General features: G+C 40.2%; 1 protein-coding gene across 1 annotated transcript in view; it reads right to left on the bottom strand.

Moving 5' to 3' along the window:
- Positions 1-226: 226 nt before the first annotated feature.
- Positions 227-22932, bottom strand: part of crbn (cereblon) — a 38581-nt gene continuing 15875 nt past the window's right edge. The window contains exons 6-11 of the mRNA XM_062038197.1: positions 19055-19117; positions 18886-18970; positions 18623-18738; positions 16245-16309; positions 7773-7904; positions 227-2215 (exon numbers count right to left, since the gene is read on the bottom strand). Coding sequence (XP_061894181.1) covers positions 2026-2215; positions 7773-7904; positions 16245-16309; positions 18623-18738; positions 18886-18970; positions 19055-19117 — 651 coding nt within the window. The 3' untranslated portion in view covers positions 227-2025. The remainder of the gene's footprint in view (positions 2216-7772; positions 7905-16244; positions 16310-18622; positions 18739-18885; positions 18971-19054; positions 19118-22932) is intronic.

Below are 22932 nucleotides of genomic sequence, written 5' to 3'. Positions count from 1 at the left end.
TATCGCATCGGTTGATATCGGAATCAGTAATTAAGAGTTGGACAATATCGGCAAAAAAGCCATTATCGGACATTTCTATTCATTATGAATGTGAATGATAGGCAAAAATTCCAAAAAGAGTGCAGCTCCCGTTTAAGGAGATTTGGACAAAGTGGGGGGGGGGGGGGGGGGGGGGAGTGGCTGCTTATGAATATTATAAAATTAATAACATAAAAACTATAATGGGAAGACAACATTTGTTGGACAAGTTTGGGGGGATTTTGACAAGCTGGGGGTGATAAAATAAAAAGCATAAAACTTTAATAACATCAAAACTACAATCACTAGGCCAGAAATGTTTGTAGCACAAACGATAGGGACAAGTTAGGAGTGATTTTGGATGATTTGGGCATCGCACAATATCATTTGATTCTTGGGGGTAATGATTCAGTTCATTATCGCTTCTCGATTCTAAATCTGTACTTTTTAATAACTTTGGATGCCAGTTCTATGGCTAATAACATTCCTCCATAAAATAAATGAACAATTTCTATATTACATCAAATAAACCTGGTTCTGTTGAATAAAATGCTTCCCAAACCTTTAATAGTCAAATACAAATAAGGCAACAAGAGAAGTCATCCAACACTTCTCTTTTCTAAAGTAAATATGTACATCCGATATGATCATCTACATCAGGGGTGTCCAAACTTTTTCCACTGAGGGCCGCACACGGAACAATTTAAGCATGCGGGGGCCATTTGCATATTTTTCATTTTCAAACCTTAACAAAATATATGCTTTTTTTTTTTTTTCAACCTTTAAGGCTCCTGGGGACCATAAAGGGTCTCAGTCATTAAAATGTAAAAAAATAAGTCAAATTATTATTATTTTTTATTTAACGCTTACAGTAAATCTCTATAGCAACTTCAGGTTGATATAAAGTAAAAAAAAAAAAAAAAAAAGGTTTTATGCCTTTTCTGTCAAAGACAACTTTGTTTTTTATAGTAAAACTGAAATATGCAGTATTTAGTCATTAGAGCCCTAAAAGATCAATAATGCAGGACACCATTGATTTTAATTCTTTCATATTTTTGAGTAATCACAGTGAAAAGATACATAAAATCCTACTAAATATATTTGGGATCCAAAAGGTGCCCCACTCATAAAGTGATACATTTTTATTAGTTTTTTAAAAAACTTTTAACACTTAAATTACAAGATCAACTTCAGATATATCTGTCCATTTTACGTTTGAACTATTATTTTGTTTGTATTATGCACTTTTGTCAAATAAAACTTTGATGTTTTTTATGGCAACCACACAATATATGCAATATTTTTTCCACATAAAACATTTTAAAGTGATATTTTTTAAGTAATAATTCATTATGACATAGATTTTTAGTCTTTTTTTTTAGCATTGGCAAAAAAAAGAAAAATAAACAAAGACAAAAGAAAAAAAACCGCCTGCATGGCAGCTTTTGTGTCAACATTGCAACTTTTTCTTGTTAGATTTTACCTCATTCCACTTTTTTAAAATGTTTGCAATATTATCAATTTTGCAATTTTTGCAGAATGTGTGGCGGGCCGGTAAACAATTAGCTGCGGGCCGCACTTTGGACACCCCTGATCTACATCAACTATATGATTTGTCTGAGTTGCTGGACAGGAGAGATTGGAGGAAAAAAAAATAATACAAAATAATCAGGATTGATCTGAAAATCGATTTTTTGGACACTCTTAGACGTCACCAGTCAGAAAATAGATTTCAGAATAACTTCAAAACCGTAACGGCACTAACGAACTAACGGGTGTCAAAAGGTGACGCTCTCATTTTGGTGCGAGTGGGGACTGAGCAGCCAGGAAGCAAGTCTCTAGCGTGTCCACGTATCAAGACGCCAAGTCTTGAAGGTCAGAAGACCTTTTTGCGGCCAATATGATGGACTTGCTGCAGAGGGCGACAAAGTGCGATGCGTTCCTTACCCGGACAGCCGGGCACGAGGGGGCGGGGGATTTGAAGACTCGAGGAGAGAAGGTAGGACGTCACAGGCAGAAGAGGCGGGAGCTGTGGCGCCCGTCTTCGTCGTCGCCCTCTTCATGCGGGATGCGAGGGAGCATGGCGGAGCGGGTCAGACCCCAGAAGCGAGGCGGAGACAAGTCCTTCTTGGTGGCGGTGAACTTCCAACCCATGTGGGAGCCGCAGTTTCGGCACTGGGCGATGGTCCAGGCGTACCTGGGGGCACAACACAATCCGGTCATGGGGAGGAGGGAGGGGCTCGAGGCTGGAGCCTATCCAAGCCGAGTGAGGACATGGCGGTTGTAAATGGACCACGCCAGTGGAAGAAGTTTCCATCTTCACGAGAACCCCATGAAAACCTTTTAGTGTGCCAAAGATTTTGTATCTGTATTTCACATTTTAGCAATTATTTTACTGTATTATCCCCGTTAGAGATGATACACTTTAGAGTAGTCCGTGTACAGCTTGTGTAGTAGTACAGATTTACTATCCAATAGAAATGAGTAGGGGTGTAACGGTACACCAAAAATTTCGGTTGGGTACGTACCTCGGTTTAGAGGTCACGGTTCGGTTCATTCTCGGTACAGTAAGAAAACAACAAAATATAAATGTTTTGGTTATTTATTTACCAAATTTGTAAACAATGGCTTTATCCTTTTAACATTGGGAACACTATAATAATTCTGCCCACGTCAGGGGTGTCCAAACTTTTTCCACTGAGGGCCGCACACGGAAAAATTAAAGCATGTGGGGGCCTTTTTGATATTTTTCTTTTTCAAACCATAACAAAATATATGCATTTTTTATTTATTTTACCTTTAGGGGTATAAACCATAAAGGGTGTCAGTCATTAAAATGTTAAAAATAAGTCAGACTATTTTTTTTTTATTATTATTTAACGCTTACAGTAAATCTCTATATTAACTTCAAGTTGATATAAAGTAATACAAATTAAAAAAAAATGTTTTATGGCTTTTCTGTCAAAAACAACTTAGTTTTTTTTATAGTAAAACTGAAATATGCAGTATTTAGTAATTAGAGCCCTAAAAGATCAATAATGCAGGACACCATTGATTTTAATTCTTTCATATTTTTGAGTAATCACAGTGAAAAGATAAATAAAAAATCACTAAATATATTTGGGATCCAAAAGGTGCCCCACTCATAAAGTGATACATTTTTATTAGGTTTTTCTTTGACTTTCAACACTTAAGTTACGAGATCAACTTCAGATATATCTGTCCATTTTATGCTGGAGCTATTATTTTGTTTGTTTTATGCGCTTTTGTCTAAGAAAACTTTGATGTTTTTATATGGCTACTACACAATATATGCAATATTTACCACATAAAACATTTTAAAGTGAAATATTTGAAGTCATTGGAGCCCTGAAAATAATTCATTATAACATGGATTTTTTGTCTTTTTTTTTTTTTTTTTGAGCAATGGCAAAAAAAGAAAAATGAAGAAAGACAAAAGAAAAAAAAAAACAGCCTGCATGGCAGCTTTTGTGTCAACATTGCAACTTTTTCTTGTTAGATTTCACCTCATTCCACTTTTATTAATGTTCTTTTTTATTTTTACAATAGTATTTCCAGAATGTGTGGCGGGCCGCTAAACAATTAGCTGCGGGCCGCAAATGACCCCCGGGCCGCACTTTGGACACCCCTGGCCCACGTTCATCAACATTGAACTGCCTCAAGTTGTTGCTCAGATTAAATAAAATGACACAACTTTTCTTCTACATATAAAAAGTGCAACATTAAACAGTTTCAAGTCAACTCATCATGCTTCATTTATTACAGCATTTGGGAAGCCTGTAGTTGATTTATTATGTAAATGTTATATTATTATCAACATGTGATAGCAGGGACCCTGCCATTCAAAACTAGGCTGCTGCATTACTAATGTTATATTATTATCAACATGTGATAGCAGGGACCCTGCCATTCTAAACTAGGCTGCTGCATTACTAATGTTATATTATTATCAACATGTGATAGCAGGGACCCTGCCATTCAAAACTAGGCTGCTGCATTACTAATGTTATATTATTATCAACATGTGATAGCAGGGACCCTGCCATTCTAAACTAGGCTGCTGCATTACTAATGTTATATTATTATCAACATGTGATAGCAGGGACCCTGCCATTCTAAACTAGGCTGCTGCATTACTAATGTTATATTATTATCAACATGTGATAGCAGGGACCCTGCCATTCAAAACTAGGCTGCTGCATTACTAATGTTATATTATTATCAACATGTGATAGCAGGGACCCTGCCATTCTAAACTAGGCTGCTGCATTACTAATGTTATATTATTATCAACATGTGATAGCAGGGACCCTGCCATTCAAAACTAGGCTGCTGCATTACTAATGTTATATTATTATCAACATGTGATAGCAGGGACCCTGCCATTCAAAACTAGGCTGCTGCATTACTAATGTTATATTATTATCAACATGTGATGGCAGGGACCCTGCCATTCTAAACTAGGCTGCTGCATTACTAATGTTATATTATTATCAACATGTGATAGCAGGGACCCTGCCATTCTAAACTAGGCTGCTGCATTACTAATGTTATATTATTATCAACATGTGATAGCAGGGACCCTGCCATTCTAAACTAGGCTGCTGCATTACTAATGTTATATTATTATCAACATGTGATAGCAGGGACCCTGCCATTCTAAACTAGGCTGCTGCATTACTAATGTTATATTATTATCAACATGTGATAGCAGGGACCCTGCCATTCAAAACTAGGCTGCTGCATTACTAATGTTATATTATTATCAACATGTGATAGCAGGGACCCTGCCATTCTAAACTAGGCTGCTGCATTACTAATGTTATATTATTATCAACATGTGATAGCAGGGACCCTGCCATTCAAAACTAGGCTGCTGCATTACTAATGTTATATTATTATCAACATGTGATAGCAGGGACCCTGCCATTCAAAACTAGGCTGCTGCATTACTAATGTTATATTATTATCAACATGTGATAGCAGGGACCCTGCCATTCAAAACTAGGCTGCTGCATTACTAATGTTATATTATTATCAACATGTGATAGCAGGGACCCTGCCATTCAAAACTAGGCTGCTGCATTACTAATGATTCATGGAACTATAGCTGAAAAAATAGCAATAGCAATAGGAGAGACTATTCATCCCTGAACACCATGGAGTTCATGTAGGCTTTATGATGCACTTACATTATTATATCAACTATCAGAGACAGAAACTCTTCATTTAACATAATGTCCTTTTTTGCTGCTTCAACACAGCTCAATCAACACAGAAAAAGGTAAAGTGAAATAACAGACAGACAGGGCTTTGTTGTCCGTAACACACACACAGACACAGCAAAATAAGCTAACGTTACGCTAAAAGCGAATTAGCCTTCACCTCAAGCCAGGACTGCGAGCGAGCTGAACTGCCTTTTATATTTCTAGAACGCCAACAGGCTCATAGTGATGTTACTAGTAGTTGACTGGGAGGTGATTATTATCATTTGGGGAGAGTCCGCTGCCTGATGCTTACCTGCTAAACGCTAAGCACTGACTACATGCGCTCTGAATACACACTGCTGATTGGCTGTTACCGCTCTGTGTGTGTAACCAATCAGATGGTTGTGTGGGTGTGACAATGCTGGGTGCTGTGTAGAGGACTGACAGAGAGGCGGCTACTTAATATGTCCGTGTGGAAACTCGTTCGGTTCACCTCCGAACCGAAACCCCGTACCGAAACGGATCAATACAAATACACGTACCGTTACACCCCTAGAAATGAGTCATCACATATTTTAGTGTCTGTCCAAAGCCACATCCGGCTCGACAAAAGCTTTTAATTTGGCCCGCCGAACAACACCCAAATAGGCTTGATGAAACTATTCAAAACAGGGTTGCTCATGAATTTTTTTATATTTATATAGTGCTTTTTTCTAGTGACTCAAAGCGCTTTTACATAGTGAAAGCCAATATCTAAGTTACATTTAAAGCAGTGTGGGTGGCACTGGGAGCAGGTGGGTAAAGTGTCTTGCCCAAGGACACAACGGCAGTGACTAGGATGGCGGAAGCGGGGATTGAACCTGGAACCCTCAAGTTGCTGGCACGGCCACTCTACCAACCGAGCTACACCGCCCCAGTTCTGCCCCCACCCCGCAGGGGGCAACAGTGATGCATATGTGTGACAAGGACGCAGTAGTGGGTAAGTAGAAGAAGATGGTACTCTCGACCCTGAAAAAAATCTAAATAAACCGCAAAAATGGGACTTTTAACAGCGACCGGACAACGAAGTATGAATGTATTGAAATTGCTGACTTTGTGAGGTCTTTTGTATTCGTGGTCGTGTTGTATTTGTTTAACTTTGGCGATCAAAACAAGTTAAATACATGTAGCACTGAATTTCACCAGCAGAGGGCGATAAAGCTACCTGAGGTTCAATATTGTTGAGCCACATGTGTGCAATGTTTGCTGTGTGTATTAACACTAAACCCATCCATTTTATTTATGTAACATACACAATGGATACTTTTGTGACGTTTATATTTTCAGTCTTACAAACCTAAATAAAGGAAGACGTACAAAGAAATACAATTGGGGGAGAATAATCATTCAAAAGAGGGAACATTTTTCAAAACATGTAGCACTGAATTTGACCAGCAGAGGGAGATAAAGCTACCTTTGGCTCAATTACGTGTACAATGTTTGCTGTGTGTATTAACACTAAACCTTCCATTTTATTTATGTAACATACCGTATTTTTCGGACTATAAGTCGCAGTTTTTTTCATAGTTTGGCCGGGGGTGCGACTTATACTCAAGAGCGACTTATGTGTGAAATGATGAACACATTAGCGTAAAATATCCAATAATATTATTGATGTCATTGACGTAAGAGACTAGACGTATAAGATTTCATGGGATTTAGCGATTAGGAGTGACAGTAAACGTATAGCATGTTCTATATGTTATAGTTATTTGAATGACTCTTACCATAATATGTGAGGTTAACATACCAGTTGGTTATTTATGCCTCATATAACGTACACTTATTCAGCCTGTTGTTCACTATTTATTTTAAATTGCCTTTCAAATGTCTATTCTTGCTGTTGGCTTTTAGCAAATACATTTCCCCAAAAAATGCGACTTATACTCCAGTGCGACTTATATATGTTTTTTTCCTTCTTTATTATGCATTTTCGGCCGGTGCGACTTATACTCCGGAGCGTCTTATAGTCCGAAAAATATGGTACACAATGGATACTTTTGTAATGTTTATATTTTCAGTCTTACAAACCTAAATAAAGGAAGGCATACAAAGAAATAAAATAGGGGAGAATAATCATTCAAAAGAGGGAACATTCTTCACAACAAAACTTAGCTTTTGTTCCTTCGTGCTGTTAACTATCTGTCTAGCTGCACACGCTGGAAACGAGTAGCGAGGGCAAAATAATGAATGTATTGACAGTGCAGTGTGAAAACTGATGTGTTTATAAGTAAATACATCCTCGAAGAAATATATCCAGTGGAGGCACTTTTTAAAGAAACATCCACATTTGGATGTGCGGCCCTTGAGACCTTGGGCCCTCCTCATTGTGTAGTTGAGTAGCTCTGCTGTACTGAGGACATGGACCCATTAAGCTACCGGAATGCGACTACGAATGTAAACTGCTCCTCGCAGACCTTCAGAGGAGTCGTAAAGGCTCAGCAAGGTTACTATAAAAGAGTTACAGCATGTTTTGGAGTTTATTACCCTGGAAACCAGCTGTGGAGCGTGGACGGCCTGCCGACCAGGTTGAGGTTGTTGGCCTTGTAGACGGTCAGCGTCTCATGGACGTACCCGTGCGGGTTGACGTAGGCGGCCATGGGACCATAGAGGGACAAGCTGGGGAAGGAAACACAATGTTTGTGTGCTTGAAGAACAAACACAACATAGCCAACAGAGACTCCAGACTAAGGACGAGTGGTCTTTTATTTGATTGTTATCCACTTGAGACTGATCAAATGTACTGAACAAGATATGTTCCACTCGTGAGAATCAGTGAAACCTGAGTCTTTGTTAAGCCATTAATCAGTCAAACTCGAGTCTTTGTTAACCCATTAGTCAGTGAAACTCGAGTCTTCGTTAACCCACTAGTCAGTGAAACTCGAGTCTTCCTTAACCCATTATTCAGACAAAACTTGAGTCTTCGTTAACCCACTAGTCAGTGAAACTCGAGTCTTCCTTAACCCATTAGTCAGACAAACTTGAGTCTTTGTTAACCCATTAGTCAGTGAAACTCGAGTCTTCCTTAACCCATTAGTCAGACAAACTTGAGTCTTTGTTAAGCCATTAATCAGTCAAACTCGAGTCTTTGTTAAGCCATTAATCAGTCAAACTCGAGTCTTCCTTAACCCACTAGTCAGGCAAACTTGAGTCTTTGTTAAGCCATTAATCAGTCAAACTTGAGTCTTTGTTAACCCATTAGTCAGTGAAACTCGAGTCTTCCTTAACCCACGAGTCAGTGGAACTCGAGTCTTCCTTAACCCACTAGTCAGACAAACTCGAGTCTTCGTTAACCCATTAGTCAGACAAACTTGAGTCTTTGTTAAGTCATTAATCAGTCAAACTCGAGTATTTGTTAACCCATTAGTCAGTGAAACTCGAGTCTTCGTTAACCCACTAGTCAGTGAAACTCGAGTCTTCCTTAACCCATTAGTCAGACAAACTCCAGTCTTCCTTAACCCATTAGTCAGTGAAACTCGAGTCTTCCTTAACCCATTAGTCAGACAAACTTGAGTCTTTGTTAAGCCATTAGTCAGTGAAACTCGAGTCTTCGTTAACCCACGAGTCAGTGGAACTCGAGTCTTCCTTAACCCACTAGTCAGACAAACTCGAGTCTTCGTTAACCCATTAGTCAGACAAACTTGAGTCTTTGTTAAGCCATTAATCAGTCAAACTCGAGTCTTTGTTAACCCATTAGTCAGTGAAACTCGAGTCTTCGTTAACCCACTAGTCAGTGAAACTCGAGTCTTCCTTAACCCATTATTCAGACAAAACTTGAGTCTTCGTTAACCCACTAGTCAGTGAAACTCGAGTCTTCCTTAACCCATTAGTCAGACAAACTTGAGTCTTTGTTAACCCATTAGTCAGTGAAACTCGAGTCTTCCTTAACCCATTAGTCAGACAAACTTGAGTCTTTGTTAAGCCATTAATCAGTCAAACTCGAGTCTTTGTTAAGCCATTAATCAGTCAAACTCGAGTCTTCCTTAACCCACTAGTCAGGCAAACTTGAGTCTTTGTTAAGCCATTAATCAGTCAAACTTGAGTCTTTGTTAACCCATTAGTCAGTGAAACTCGAGTCTTCCTTAACCCACGAGTCAGTGGAACTCGAGTCTTCCTTAACCCACTAGTCAGACAAACTCGAGTCTTCGTTAACCCATTAGTCAGACAAACTTGAGTCTTTGTTAAGTCATTAATCAGTCAAACTCGAGTATTTGTTAACCCATTAGTCAGTGAAACTCGAGTCTTCGTTAACCCACTAGTCAGACAAACTTGAGTCTTTGTTAAGCCATTAGTCAGTCAAACTCGAGTCTTTGTTAACCCATTAGTCAGTGAAACTCGAGTCTTCCTTAACCCATTAGTCAGACAAACTTGAGTCTTTGTTAAGCCATTAGTCAGTGAAACTCGAGTCTTCGTTAACCCACGAGTCAGTGGAACTCGAGTCTTCCTTAACCCACTAGTCAGACAAACTCGAGTCTTCGTTAACCCATTAGTCAGACAAACTTGAGTCTTTGTTAAGTCATTAATCAGTCAAACTCGAGTCTTTGTTAACCCATTAGTCAGTGAATCTCGAGTCTTCGTTAACCCACTAGTCAGTGAAACTCGAGTCTTCCTTAACCCATTAGTCAGACAAACTCGAGTCTTCGTTTACCCATTAGTCAGTGAAACTCGAGTCTTCCTTAACCCATTAGTCAGACAAACTTGAGTCTTTGTTAAGCCATTAGTCAGTGAAACTCGAGTCTTCGTTAACCCATTAGTCAGACAAACTTGAGTCTTTGTTAACCCATTAGTCAGTGAAACTCGAGTCTTCCTTAACCCATTAGTCAGACAAACTTGAGTCTTTGTTAACCCATTAGTCAGTGAAACTCGAGTCTTCCTTAACCCACTAGTCAGTGAAACTCGAGTCTTCCTTAACCCATTAGTCAGACAAACTTGAGTCTTCGTTTACCCATTAGTCAGTGAAACTCGAGTCTTCCTTAACCCATTAGTCAGACAAACTCGAGTCTTCCTTAACCCATTAGTCAGACAAACTCCAGTCTTCCTTAACCCATTAGTCAGTGAAACTCGAGTCTTCCTTAACCCATTAGTCAGACAAACTTGAGTCTTTGTTAAGCCATTAATCAGTCAAACTCGAGTCTTTGTTAACCCATTAGTCAGTGTAACTCGAGTCTTCCTTAACCCATTAGTCAGACAAACTTGAGTCTTTGTTAACCCATTAGTCAGTGTAACTCGAGTCTTCGTCAAGCCACGAGTCAGTGAAACTCGAGTCTTCCTTAACCCATTAGTCAGTGAAACTCGAGTCTTCCTTAACCCATTAGTCAGACAAACTTGAGTCTTTGTTAAGCCATTAGTCAGTGAAACTCGAGTCTTCGTTAACCCACGAGTCAGTGGAACTCGAGTATTCGTTAACCCATTAGTCAGACAAACTTGAGTCTTTGTTAAGTCATTAATCAGTCAATCTCGAGTCTTCGTTAACCCACTAGTCAGTGAAACTCGAGTCTTCCTTAACCCATTAGTCAGACAAACTTGAGTCTTCGTTTACCCATTAGTCAGTGAAACTCGAGTCTTCCTTAACCCACTAGTCAGTGAAACTCGAGTCTTCCTTAACCCATTAGTCAGACAAACTCGAGTCTTCGTTTACCCATTAGTCAGTGAAACTCGAGTCTTCCTTAACCCATTAGTCAGACAAACTCCAGTCTTCCTTAACCCATTAGTCAGTGAAACTCGAGTCTTCCTTAACCCATTAGTCAGACAAACTTGAGTCTTTGTTAAGCCATTAATCAGTCAAACTCGAGTCTTTGTTAACCAATTAGTCAGTGTAACTCGAGTCTTCCTTAACCCATTAGTCAGACAAACTTGAGTCTTTGTTAACCCATTAGTCAGTGTAACTCGAGTCTTCGTCAAGCCACGAGTCAGTGAAACTTGAGTCTTCCTTAACCCATTAGTCAGACAAACTCGAGTCTTCGTTTACCCGTTAGTCAGACAAACTCGAGTCTTCCTTAACCCATTAGTCAGTGAAACTTGAGTCTTCCTTAACCCATTAGTCAGACAAACTCCAGTCTTCCTTAACCCATTAGTCAGTGAAACTTGAGTCTTCCTTAACCCATTAGTCAGACAAACTTGAGTCTTTGTTAAGCCATTAATCAGTCAAACTCGAGTCTTTGTTAACCCATTAGTCAGTGTAACTCGAGTCTTCCTTAACCCATTAGTCAGACAAACTTGAGTCTTTGTTAACCCATTAGTCAGTGTAACTCGAGTCTTCGTCAAGCCACGAGTCAGTGAAACTCGAGTCTTCCTTAACCCATTAGTCAGACAAACTTGAGTCTTCGTTTACCCATTAGTCAGTGAAACTCGAGTCTTCCTTAACCCACTAGTCAGTGAAACTCGAGTCTTCCTTAACCCATTAGTCAGACAAACTCGAGTCTTCGTTTACCCATTAGTCAGTGAAACTCGAGTCTTCCTTAACCCATTAGTCAGACAAACTCGAGTCTTCCTTAACCCATTAGTCAGACAAACTCCAGTCTTCCTTAACCCATTAGTCAGTGAAACTCGAGTCTTCCTTAACCCATTAGTCAGACAAACTTGAGTCTTTGTTAAGCCATTAATCAGTCAAACTCGAGTCTTTGTTAACCAATTAGTCAGTGTAACTCGAGTCTTCCTTAACCCATTAGTCAGACAAACTTGAGTCTTTGTTAACCCATTAGTCAGTGTAACTCGAGTCTTCGTCAAGCCACGAGTCAGTGAAACTTGAGTCTTCCTTAACCCATTAGTCAGACAAACTCGAGTCTTCGTTTACCCGTTAGTCAGACAAACTCGAGTCTTCCTTAACCCATTAGTCAGTGAAACTTGAGTCTTCCTTAACCCATTAGTCAGACAAACTCCAGTCTTCCTTAACCCATTAGTCAGTGAAACTTGAGTCTTCCTTAACCCATTAGTCAGACAAACTTGAGTCTTTGTTAAGCCATTAATCAGTCAAACTCGAGTCTTTGTTAACCCATTAGTCAGTGTAACTCGAGTCTTCCTTAACCCATTAGTCAGACAAACTTGAGTCTTTGTTAACCCATTAGTCAGTGTAACTCGAGTCTTCGTCAAGCCACGAGTCAGTGAAACTCGAGTCTTCCTTAACCCATTAGTCAGACAAACTTGAGTCTTCGTTTACCCATTAGTCAGTGAAACTCGAGTCTTCCTTAACCCACTAGTCAGTGAAACTCGAGTCTTCCTTAACCCATTAGTCAGACAAACTCGAGTCTTCGTTTACCCATTAGTCAGTGAAACTCGAGTCTTCCTTAACCCATTAGTCAGACAAACTCGAGTCTTCCTTAACCCATTAGTCAGACAAACTCCAGTCTTCCTTAACCCATTAGTCAGTGAAACTCGAGTCTTCCTTAACCCATTAGTCAGACAAACTTGAGTCTTTGTTAAGCCATTAATCAGTCAAACTCGAGTCTTTGTTAACCAATTAGTCAGTGTAACTCGAGTCTTCCTTAACCCATTAGTCAGACAAACTTGAGTCTTTGTTAACCCATTAGTCAGTGTAACTCGAGTCTTCGTCAAGCCACGAGTCAGTGAAACTTGAGTCTTCCTTAACCCATTAGTCAGACAAACTCGAGTCTTCGTTTACCCGTTAGTCAGACAAACTCGAGTCTTCCTTAACCCATTAGTCAGTGAAACTTGAGTCTTCCTTAACCCATTAGTCAGACAAACTCCAGTCTTCCTTAACCCATTAGTCAGTGAAACTTGAGTCTTCTTTAACCCATTAGTCAGACAAACTTGAGTCTTTGTTAAGCCATTAATCAGTCAAACTCGAGTCTTTGTTAACCCATTAGTCAGTGTAACTCGAGTCTTCCTTAACCCATTAGTCAGACAAACTTGAGTCTTTGTTAACCCATTAGTCAGTGTAACTCGAGTCTTCGTCAAGCCACGAGTCAGTGAAACTCGAGTCTTCCTTAACCCATTAGTCAGACAAACTTGAGTCTTCGTTTACCCATTAGTCAGTGAAACTCGAGTCTTCCTTAACCCACTAGTCAGTGAAACTCGAGTCTTCCTTAACCCATTAGTCAGACAAACTCGAGTCTTCGTTTACCCATTAGTCAGTGAAACTCGAGTCTTCCTTAACCCATTAGTCAGACAAACTCGAGTCTTCCTTAACCCATTAGTCAGACAAACTCCAGTCTTCCTTAACCCATTAGTCAGTGAAACTCGAGTCTTCCTTAACCCATTAGTCAGACAAACTTGAGTCTTTGTTAAGCCATTAATCAGTCAAACTCGAGTCTTTGTTAACCAATTAGTCAGTGTAACTCGAGTCTTCCTTAACCCATTAGTCAGACAAACTTGAGTCTTTGTTAACCCATTAGTCAGTGTAACTCGAGTCTTCGTCAAGCCACGAGTCAGTGAAACTTGAGTCTTCCTTAACCCATTAGTCAGACAAACTCGAGTCTTCGTTTACCCGTTAGTCAGACAAACTCGAGTCTTCCTTAACCCATTAGTCAGTGAAACTTGAGTCTTCCTTAACCCATTAGTCAGACAAACTCCAGTCTTCCTTAACCCATTAGTCAGTGAAACTTGAGTCTTCTTTAACCCATTAGTCAGACAAACTTGAGTCTTTGTTAAGCCATTAATCAGTCAAACTCGAGTCTTTGTTAACCCATTAGTCAGTGTAACTCGAGTCTTCCTTAACCCATTAGTCAGACAAACTTGAGTCTTTGTTAACCCATTAGTCAGTGTAACTCGAGTCTTCGTCAAGCCACGAGTCAGTGAAACTCGAGTCTTCCTTAACCCATTAGTCAGACAAACTTGAGTCTTCGTTTACCCATTAGTCAGTGAAACTCGAGTCTTCCTTAACCCACTAGTCAGTGAAACTCGAGTCTTCCTTAACCCATTAGTCAGACAAACTCGAGTCTTCGTTTACCCATTAGTCAGTGAAACTCGAGTCTTCCTTAACCCATTAGTCAGACAAACTCGAGTCTTCCTTAACCCATTAGTCAGACAAACTCCAGTCTTCCTTAACCCATTAGTCAGTGAAACTCGAGTCTTCCTTAACCCATTAGTCAGACAAACTTGAGTCTTTGTTAAGCCATTAATCAGTCAAACTCGAGTCTTTGTTAACCAATTAGTCAGTGTAACTCGAGTCTTCCTTAACCCATTAGTCAGACAAACTTGAGTCTTTGTTAACCCATTAGTCAGTGTAACTCGAGTCTTCGTCAAGCCACGAGTCAGTGAAACTTGAGTCTTCCTTAACCCATTAGTCAGACAAACTCGAGTCTTCGTTTACCCGTTAGTCAGACAAACTCGAGTCTTCCTTAACCCATTAGTCAGTGAAACTTGAGTCTTCCTTAACCCATTAGTCAGACAAACTTGAGTCTTTGTTAAGCCATTAATCAGTCAAACTCGAGTCTTTGTTAACCCATTAGTCAGTGTAACTCGAGTCTTCCTTAACCCATTAGTCAGACAAACTTGAGTCTTTGTTAACCCATTAGTCAGTGTAACTCGAGTCTTCGTCAAGCCACGAGTCAGTGAAACTCGAGTCTTCCTTAACCCATTAGTCAGACAAACTTGAGTCTTCGTTTACCCATTAGTCAGTGAAACTCGAGTCTTCCTTAACCCACTAGTCAGTGAAACTCGAGTCTTCCTTAACCCATTAGTCAGACAAACTCGAGTCTTCGTTTACCCATTAGTCAGTGAAACTCGAGTCTTCCTTAACCCATTAGTCAGACAAACTCGAGTCTTCCTTAACCCATTAGTCAGACAAACTCCAGTCTTCCTTAACCCATTAGTCAGTGAAACTCGAGTCTTCCTTAACCCATTAGTCAGACAAACTTGAGTCTTTGTTAAGCCATTAATCAGTCAAACTCGAGTCTTTGTTAACCAATTAGTCAGTGTAACTCGAGTCTTCCTTAACCCATTAGTCAGACAAACTTGAGTCTTTGTTAACCCATTAGTCAGTGTAACTCGAGTCTTCGTCAAGCCACGAGTCAGTGAAACTTGAGTCTTCCTTAACCCATTAGTCAGACAAACTCGAGTCTTCGTTTACCCGTTAGTCAGACAAACTCGAGTCTTCCTTAACCCATTAGTCAGTGAAACTTGAGTCTTCCTTAACCCATTAGTCAGACAAACTTGAGTCTTTGTTAAGCCATTAATCAGTCAAACTCGAGTCTTTGTTAACCCATTAGTCAGTGTAACTCGAGTCTTCCTTAACCCATTAGTCAGACAAACTTGAGTCTTTGTTAACCCATTAGTCAGTGTAACTCGAGTCTTCGTCAAGCCACGAGTCAGTGAAACTCGAGTCTTCCTTAACCCACTAGTCAGACAAACAGTTGAATGTTTAATAATGTAAATACCTCCCAAATTGATGCTTGGCCTCCTAGGCATCAACAATATTTTCCGTGTGGTGGTTTATTAAGTATTATTTGCGCATTTTCTTCTTCAAACATGGATAACAAATACATTACAACCACGAGTTGAGTCAATGTTACTGAAAAAAATGTGGATGAAAACATCCCAACTTCTGATGGTCTTTATGTGTGCATGTCTTGGGAACACTCCAGACCAAGGCAGCAACTTTGCCCTCCAATATATTCTGACCAAAGAGTTTATGTGAGTCTTTATGTGTGCATGTCTTGGGAACACTCCAGACCAAGGCAGCAACTTTACCCTCCAATATATTCTGACCAAAGAGTTTATGTGAGTCTTTATGTGTGCATGTCTTGGGAACACTCCAGACCAAGGCAGCAACTTTGCCCTCCAATATATTCTGACCAAAGAGTTTATGTGAGTCTTTATGTGTGCATGTCTTGGGAACACTCCAGACCAAGGCAGCAACTTTACCCTCCAATATATTCTGACCAAAGAGTTTGTGTTTTTGTGTTTGTCTCTTACCAACATAACTCAAAAAGTTATGGGTGGATTTGAATGAAAACCATTGACCCAATCCAGGTGAAAACTGAGAGACGGCCTAAAACTCACCTGAAGATTTCATTTTTGGTGGTGATTTGAGTGTCTAGGCACTGCTTGCAGCACAATGATGTGCACTGAGGAGGAGACACAATAACATTTTAGAAGGAGTAGCAGTTTTCAAAGGCAAACGTGCAAAAGAAACACCTGCGTTCAAAAAACTCACAAATGAGATCAGCGAGGATCTTTATTAAAAAAAAACTAGGGTTTTGAAACTATTAAAAACTGTATTCGCGATTAATCACAGCTTGTTCATAGTTAACTCAAATTTAATCACAGATAGATATCTTTTTTTTTTTGTCTTTCCTTTCTGCTGAACTTTTAGTTCACCTTAAACAATGCACTCAACTGTAATCCAAACACGGACATGAAGCTCCACCTCTCTTGCCAGCACACCTTTGCTTGGACCATGTCTTCTGACAGTAACACACTGCAAAAACTGAAATCTAAGTAAGATGAAATATCTCAAATAAGGTGATATTTGCTTATTTTCTGTCTGATAAGATCATTCTTCTCACTAAGCAGATTTGATGTGAGAGTGTTTTACTTGTTTTAAGTGTTTTGCTCCTAAATGATGTCAGTAAGATATTACAGCTTGTTGCTGAGATTTGATGAGCTATATTGAGTAAAACATGCTTGAAACTAGAATATCAAGTGTTGTGTCATCAACACTCACAAGTAGAAAACTACTTTTTTAAAGTCATCATTTCTTACTTCAAGCATGAAAAAAAAAATCATGATGCCGAGCGCATATCATGATGTCAAGATAATGGCACTAGCATTTACTTCATTTAAGAATATTTTTTAACATATTGATGAAGAAGGTCTCATTTTTTTTCTAGCAAGAAAAGTACACTTGTTATTAGTGAGAATATACTTATTTTAAGCTATTTTGGGTTCATTGAGGTTAGCTAATTTTACTTGTTTTGGAAAGTCTTGACAAGCCAAATTTTCTTGTTCTATTGGCAGATAATTTTGCTTAGTTCAAATAAAATACCCCTCATTTTTGTTTTTTGTTTTTCTTGTTTTTGAACACTGACTTTTTGCAGTGTAGAAGATTGTCGGGATAACAACTTCTCTTGGTTTTAGATCTGGGATTTCCAAAATGTACCTTTTTCTTTGTGCATTTCTGCTCGCTATTTTCCTGCTTGTGGCTCAACTCCACCTGAACGCCATTACATTTTCCACCAGGGCAAAAAGGAGTCAGGATGCTTGTGTGTTTAAAAAAATTGCGCCGTTAAAAGGAACTTACAGTTATCGCGTTAACTTTGACAGCCCTAATAAAAACCTGACGCCACAGATTTTGTCTAACGAGCGAGACCGGGCTATGAAAATCCTTAGCGGCAGAGTGCCCTGCTATTCATGCACACAAGTGGGTTTAAACTAGGGCTGCAACTAACAACTAATTTGATCATCGATTAATCTGTCGATTATTACTTCGATTAATCGATTAATAATCGGATAAAAGAGACAAACTACATTTCTATCCTTTCCAGTATTTTATTGAAAAAAAAACATACTTATTTTGATTATTGTTTCTCAGCTGTTTGTAAATGTTGCAGTTTATAAATAAAATTTTATTAAAAAAATAAAAAATAAATACATTAAAAGGAGCCTCTGCGCATGCGCATAGCATAGATCCAACGAATCGATGACTAAATTAATCGCCAACTATTTTTATAATCGATTTTAATCGATTTAATCGATTGCTGGTTTTAGATCTGGGATTTCCAAAATGTACCTTTTTCTTCGTGCATTTCTGCTCGCTATTTTCCCGCTTGTGGCTCAACTCCACCTGAACGCCATTACATTTTCCACCAGGGCAAAAAGGAGTCAGGATGCTTGTGTGTTTAAAAAAATTGCGCCATTAAAAGGAACTTAGTTATTATCGCGTTAACTTTGACGGCCCTAATAAAAACCTGACGCCACAGATTTTGTCTCTTACAAGCGAGACCGGGCTATGAAAATCCTTAGCGGCAGAGTGCCCTGCTATTCATGCACACAAGTGGGTTTAAACTAGGGCTGCAACTAACAACTAATTTGATCATCGATTAATCTGTCGATTATTACTTCAATTAATCGATTAATAATCCGATAAAAGAGACAAACTACATTTCTATCTTTTCCAGTATTTTATTGAAAAAAACCAGCATACTGGCACCATACTTATTTTGATTATTGTTTCTCAGCTGTCTGTAAATGTTGCAGTTTATAAATAAAAGTTTATTAAAAAGTAAAAAATTAAATAAAAAATAAATAAATTAAAAAGAGCCTCTGCGCATGCGCATAGCATAGATCCAATGAATCGATGACTAAATGAATCACCAACTATTTTTATAATCGATTAGTTGTTGCAGCCCTAGTTTAAACTAGTACTTTTTTTTTTGTACCCGGTCCATGATGTCCAGCTCACAGCGAAGCCTCTGAATGGCGCTGCCGATCTTCAGCAGCTGGAGCCTCAGTGTGTCGTCTATGGGCAGACAGGCTGCCACTCTGTAGGAGAAGTCTGACAGTAACCACACAGGAGGGGAGGAAGGAGAGAGGGACGACAAGGAGGAAGGACAGAGAACACGCACAACACAAACAAAGAGACAAATGGCGCGCGTGTGTGTGGGTCGGCCATCCACGTGCTATAAACAGAGCGGAAGCTAACCTATGGCGTTGGTCGGCAGAGAGTCATCCTTCAGATTCTCGTCCCACTCGTGGAGTTGCTTCTTTACTCTGTTCATGAGGGACTCCTGCAGGGACAGAAGAGACCCCCCCTCTCCGGTTTATATCCAGATTCTAAGACTGTCGGCATGCAGCAGGCGGGCACTTCTCACGGAGTCATAGAGGGCGTAGACCCACGGCGGCCATGGCGTCAGACCGGCACAGTGGAACTTCCTCTGTGAAGAACAGGAGACGAGCACAAATGTAATGAAACAACGTTCCTTCTAAGGCAGCGTTTTTCAACCACACTAAATATTGTCTGGTGTGCCGTGGGAAATGATGCAACTTCACCTAATTGGTCCAAAAAATATTATTTGCAACTCAATAATTATAATCTGCATGTCTGTGCTGTGTAGAGCTCGGCAGGGTGACCATGTAGTACTCCATACCAGTAGGTGGCAGCAGGTAGTTCACTGCTTTGTAGAAGTCGGAACGCGTCAAGGATGGTTTGTCGTGATCCCAATATGCAGAGCACAGCAGGAGACGGCGTGCAGGTAAAAAAGGTATGTAATGCTTAAACCAAAAATGAACAAAACGTAAAGGAAAAGGCAATGAAGGATAGGGATGGCTATGCAAAACGAAAGTAAAACCGAACTGGGTACAAAGTAAACAAAAACAGAATGCTGGACGACAGCAAAGACTTACAGCATGTGGCGCAGAGATGGCGTCCACAAAGTCATAGTCCCTAAGAGGAGTTCCTTAAAGTACGACCCCCTTTTTGTGCCGAAAAATGGCCAAAAACCATCGCAGCAAAGTTTGGCGCTATACCACGCCCACATCTTAGGGCGTAGGAAAAATTTGTTCTTAATTTATCACCGCCTATATGTGTAGTATATGTCATTTTAACCCCGACTCATTTGGTCAAAGTCCCTACGAGAATTTCCTGAAAGTACGACCCTCTTTTTTTGCCGAAAAATGGCCAAAAGCCATCAGAGCAAAGTTTGGCACCATACCACGCCCACATCTTAGGGCGAAGGAAAAATGGTTCTCAATTTATCACCGCCCATATGTGTAGTATCTGTCATTTTAACCCCGACTCATTTGGTCAAAGTTCCTAGGAGGAGTCCGTTAAAGTACGACCCCCTTTTTGTGCCGAAAAATGGCCAAAAACCATCGGAGCAAAGTTTGGCGCCATCCCACGTCCACATCTTAGGGCGTAGGAAAAATGGTTCTCAATTTATCACCGCCTATATGTGTAGTATCTGTCATTTTAACCCTGACTCATTTGGTCAAAGACCCTACGAGGAGTTCCTTTAAGTATGACCCCCTTTTTGTGCCGCAAAATGGCCAAAAACCATCGGAGCAAAGTTTGGCGCCATACCATGCCCACATCTTTAGGGCGTAGGAAAAATGTGTTCTTAATTTAACACCGCCTATATGTGTAGTATCTGTCATTTTAACCCTGACTCATTTGGTGAAGGTCCCTAGGAAGAGTTCCTTAAAGTACGACCCCCTTTTTTTTGCCGAAAAATGGCCAAAAACCATCTGAGCAAAGTTTGGCGCCATACCATGCCCACATCTTAGGGCGTAGGAAAAATGTGTTCTTAATTTATCACCGCCCATATGTGTAGTATCTGTCATTTTAACCCCGACTCATTTGGTCAAAGTTCCTAGGAGGAGTCCGTTAAAGTACGACCCCCTTTTTGTGCCGAAAAATGGCCAAAAACCATCGGAGCAAAGTTTGGCGCCATCCCACGTCCACATCTTAGGGCGTAGGAAAAATGGTTCTCAATTTATCACCGCCTATATGTGTAGTATCTGTCATTTTAACCCTGACTCATTTGGTCAAAGACCCTACGAGGAGTTCCTTTAAGTATGACCCCCTTTTTGTGCCGAAAAATGGCCAAAAACCATCGGAGCAAAGTTTGGCGCCATACCATGCCCACATCTTTAGGGCGTAGGAAAAATGTGTTCTTAATTTAACACCGCCTATATGTGTAGTATCTGTCATTTTAACCCTGACTCATTTGGTCAAAGTTCCTAGGAGGAGTCCGTTAAAGTACGACCCCCTTTTTGTGCCGAAAAATGGCCAAAAACCATCGGAGCAAAGTTTGGCGCCATCCCACGTCCACATCTTAGGGCGTAGGAAAAATGGTTCTCAATTTATCACCGCCTATATGTGTAGTATCTGTCATTTTAACCCTGACTCATTTGGTCAAAGACCCTACGAGGAGTTCCTTTAAGTATGACCCCCTTTTTGTGCCGAAAAATGGCCAAAAACCATCGGAGCAAAGTTTGGCGCCATACCATGCCCACATCTTTAGGGCGTAGGAAAAATGTGTTCTTAATTTAACACCGCCTATATGTGTAGTATCTGTCATTTTAACCCTGACTCATTTGGTGAAGGTCCCTAGGAAGAGTTCCTTAAAGTACGACCCCCTTTTTTTTGCCGAAAAATGGCCAAAAACCATCTGAGCAAAGTTTGGCGCCATACCATGCCCACATCTTAGGGCGTAGGAAAAATGTGTTCTTAATTTATCACCGCCCATATGTGTAGTATCTGTCATTTTAACCCCGACTCATTTGGTCAAAGTTCCTAGGAGGAGTCCGTTAAAGTACGACCCCCTTTTTGTGCCGAAAAATGGCCAAAAACCATCGGAGCAAAGTTTGGCGCCATCCCACGTCCACATCTTAGGGCGTAGGAAAAATGGTTCTCAATTTATCACCGCCTATATGTGTAGTATCTGTCATTTTAACCCTGACTCATTTGGTCAAAGACCCTAGGAAGAGTTCCTTAAAGTACGACCCCCTTTTTTTTGCCGAAAAATGGCCAAAAACCATCTGAGCAAAGTTTGGCGCCATACCATGCCCACATCTTAGGGCGTAGGAAAAATGTGTTCTTAATTTATCACCGCCCATATGTGTAGTATCTGTCATTTTAACCCCGACTCATTTGGTCAAAGTTCCTAGGAGGAGTCCGTTAAAGTACGACCCCCTTTTTGTGCCGAAAAATGGCCAAAAACCATCGGAGCAAAGTTTGGCGCCATCCCACGTCCACATCTTAGGGCGTAGGAAAAATGGTTCTCAATTTATCACCGCCTATATGTGTAGTATCTGTCATTTTAACCCTGACTCATTTGGTCAAAGACCCTACGAGGAGTTCCTTTAAGTATGACCCCCTTTTTGTGCCGAAAAATGGCCAAAAACCATCGGAGCAAAGTTTGGCGCCATACCATGCCCACATCTTTAGGGCGTAGGAAAAATGTGTTCTTAATTTATCACCGCCCATATGTGTAGTATCTGTCATTTTAACCCTGACTCATTTGGTCAAAGTTCCTAGGAGGAGTCCGTTAAAGTACGACCCCCTTTTTGTGCCGAAAAATGGCCAAAAACCATCGGAGCAAAGTTTGGCGCCATCCCACGTCCACATCTTAGGGCGTAGGAAAAATGTGTTCTTAATTTAACACCGCCTATATGTGTAGTATCTGTCATTTTAACCCTGACTCATTTGGTCAAAGACCCTACGAGGAGTTCCTTTAAGTATGACCCCCTTTTTGTGCCGAAAAATGGCCAAAAACCATCGGAGCAAAGTTTGGCGCCATACCATGCCCACATCTTTAGGGCGTAGGAAAAATGTGTTCTTAATTTAACACCGCCTATATGTGTAGTATCTGTCATTTTAACCCTGACTCATTTGGTGAAGGTCCCTAGGAAGAGTTCCTTAAAGTACGACCCCCTTTTTTTTGCCGAAAAATGGCCAAAAACCATCGGAGCAAAGTTTGGCGCCATACCATGCCCACATCTTAGGGCGTAGGAAAAATGTGTTCTTAATTTATCACCGCCCATATGTGTAGTATCTGTCATTTTAACCCCGACTCATTTGGTCAAAGTTCCTAGGAGGAGTCCGTTAAAGTACGACCCCCTTTTTGTGCCGAAAAATGGCCAAAAACCATCGGAGCAAAGTTTGGCGCCATCCCACGTCCACATCTTAGGGCGTAGGAAAAATGGTTCTCAATTTATCACCGCCTATATGTGTAGTATCTGTCATTTT

Source organism: Entelurus aequoreus, linkage group LG26, assembly GCF_033978785.1.
Source record: "Entelurus aequoreus isolate RoL-2023_Sb linkage group LG26, RoL_Eaeq_v1.1, whole genome shotgun sequence".
Classification (NCBI taxonomy): Eukaryota; Metazoa; Chordata; class Actinopteri; order Syngnathiformes; family Syngnathidae; genus Entelurus; species Entelurus aequoreus.
Note: the sequence above shows the minus strand (reverse complement) of the source record. Positions and strands in the feature narration are given on the sequence as shown.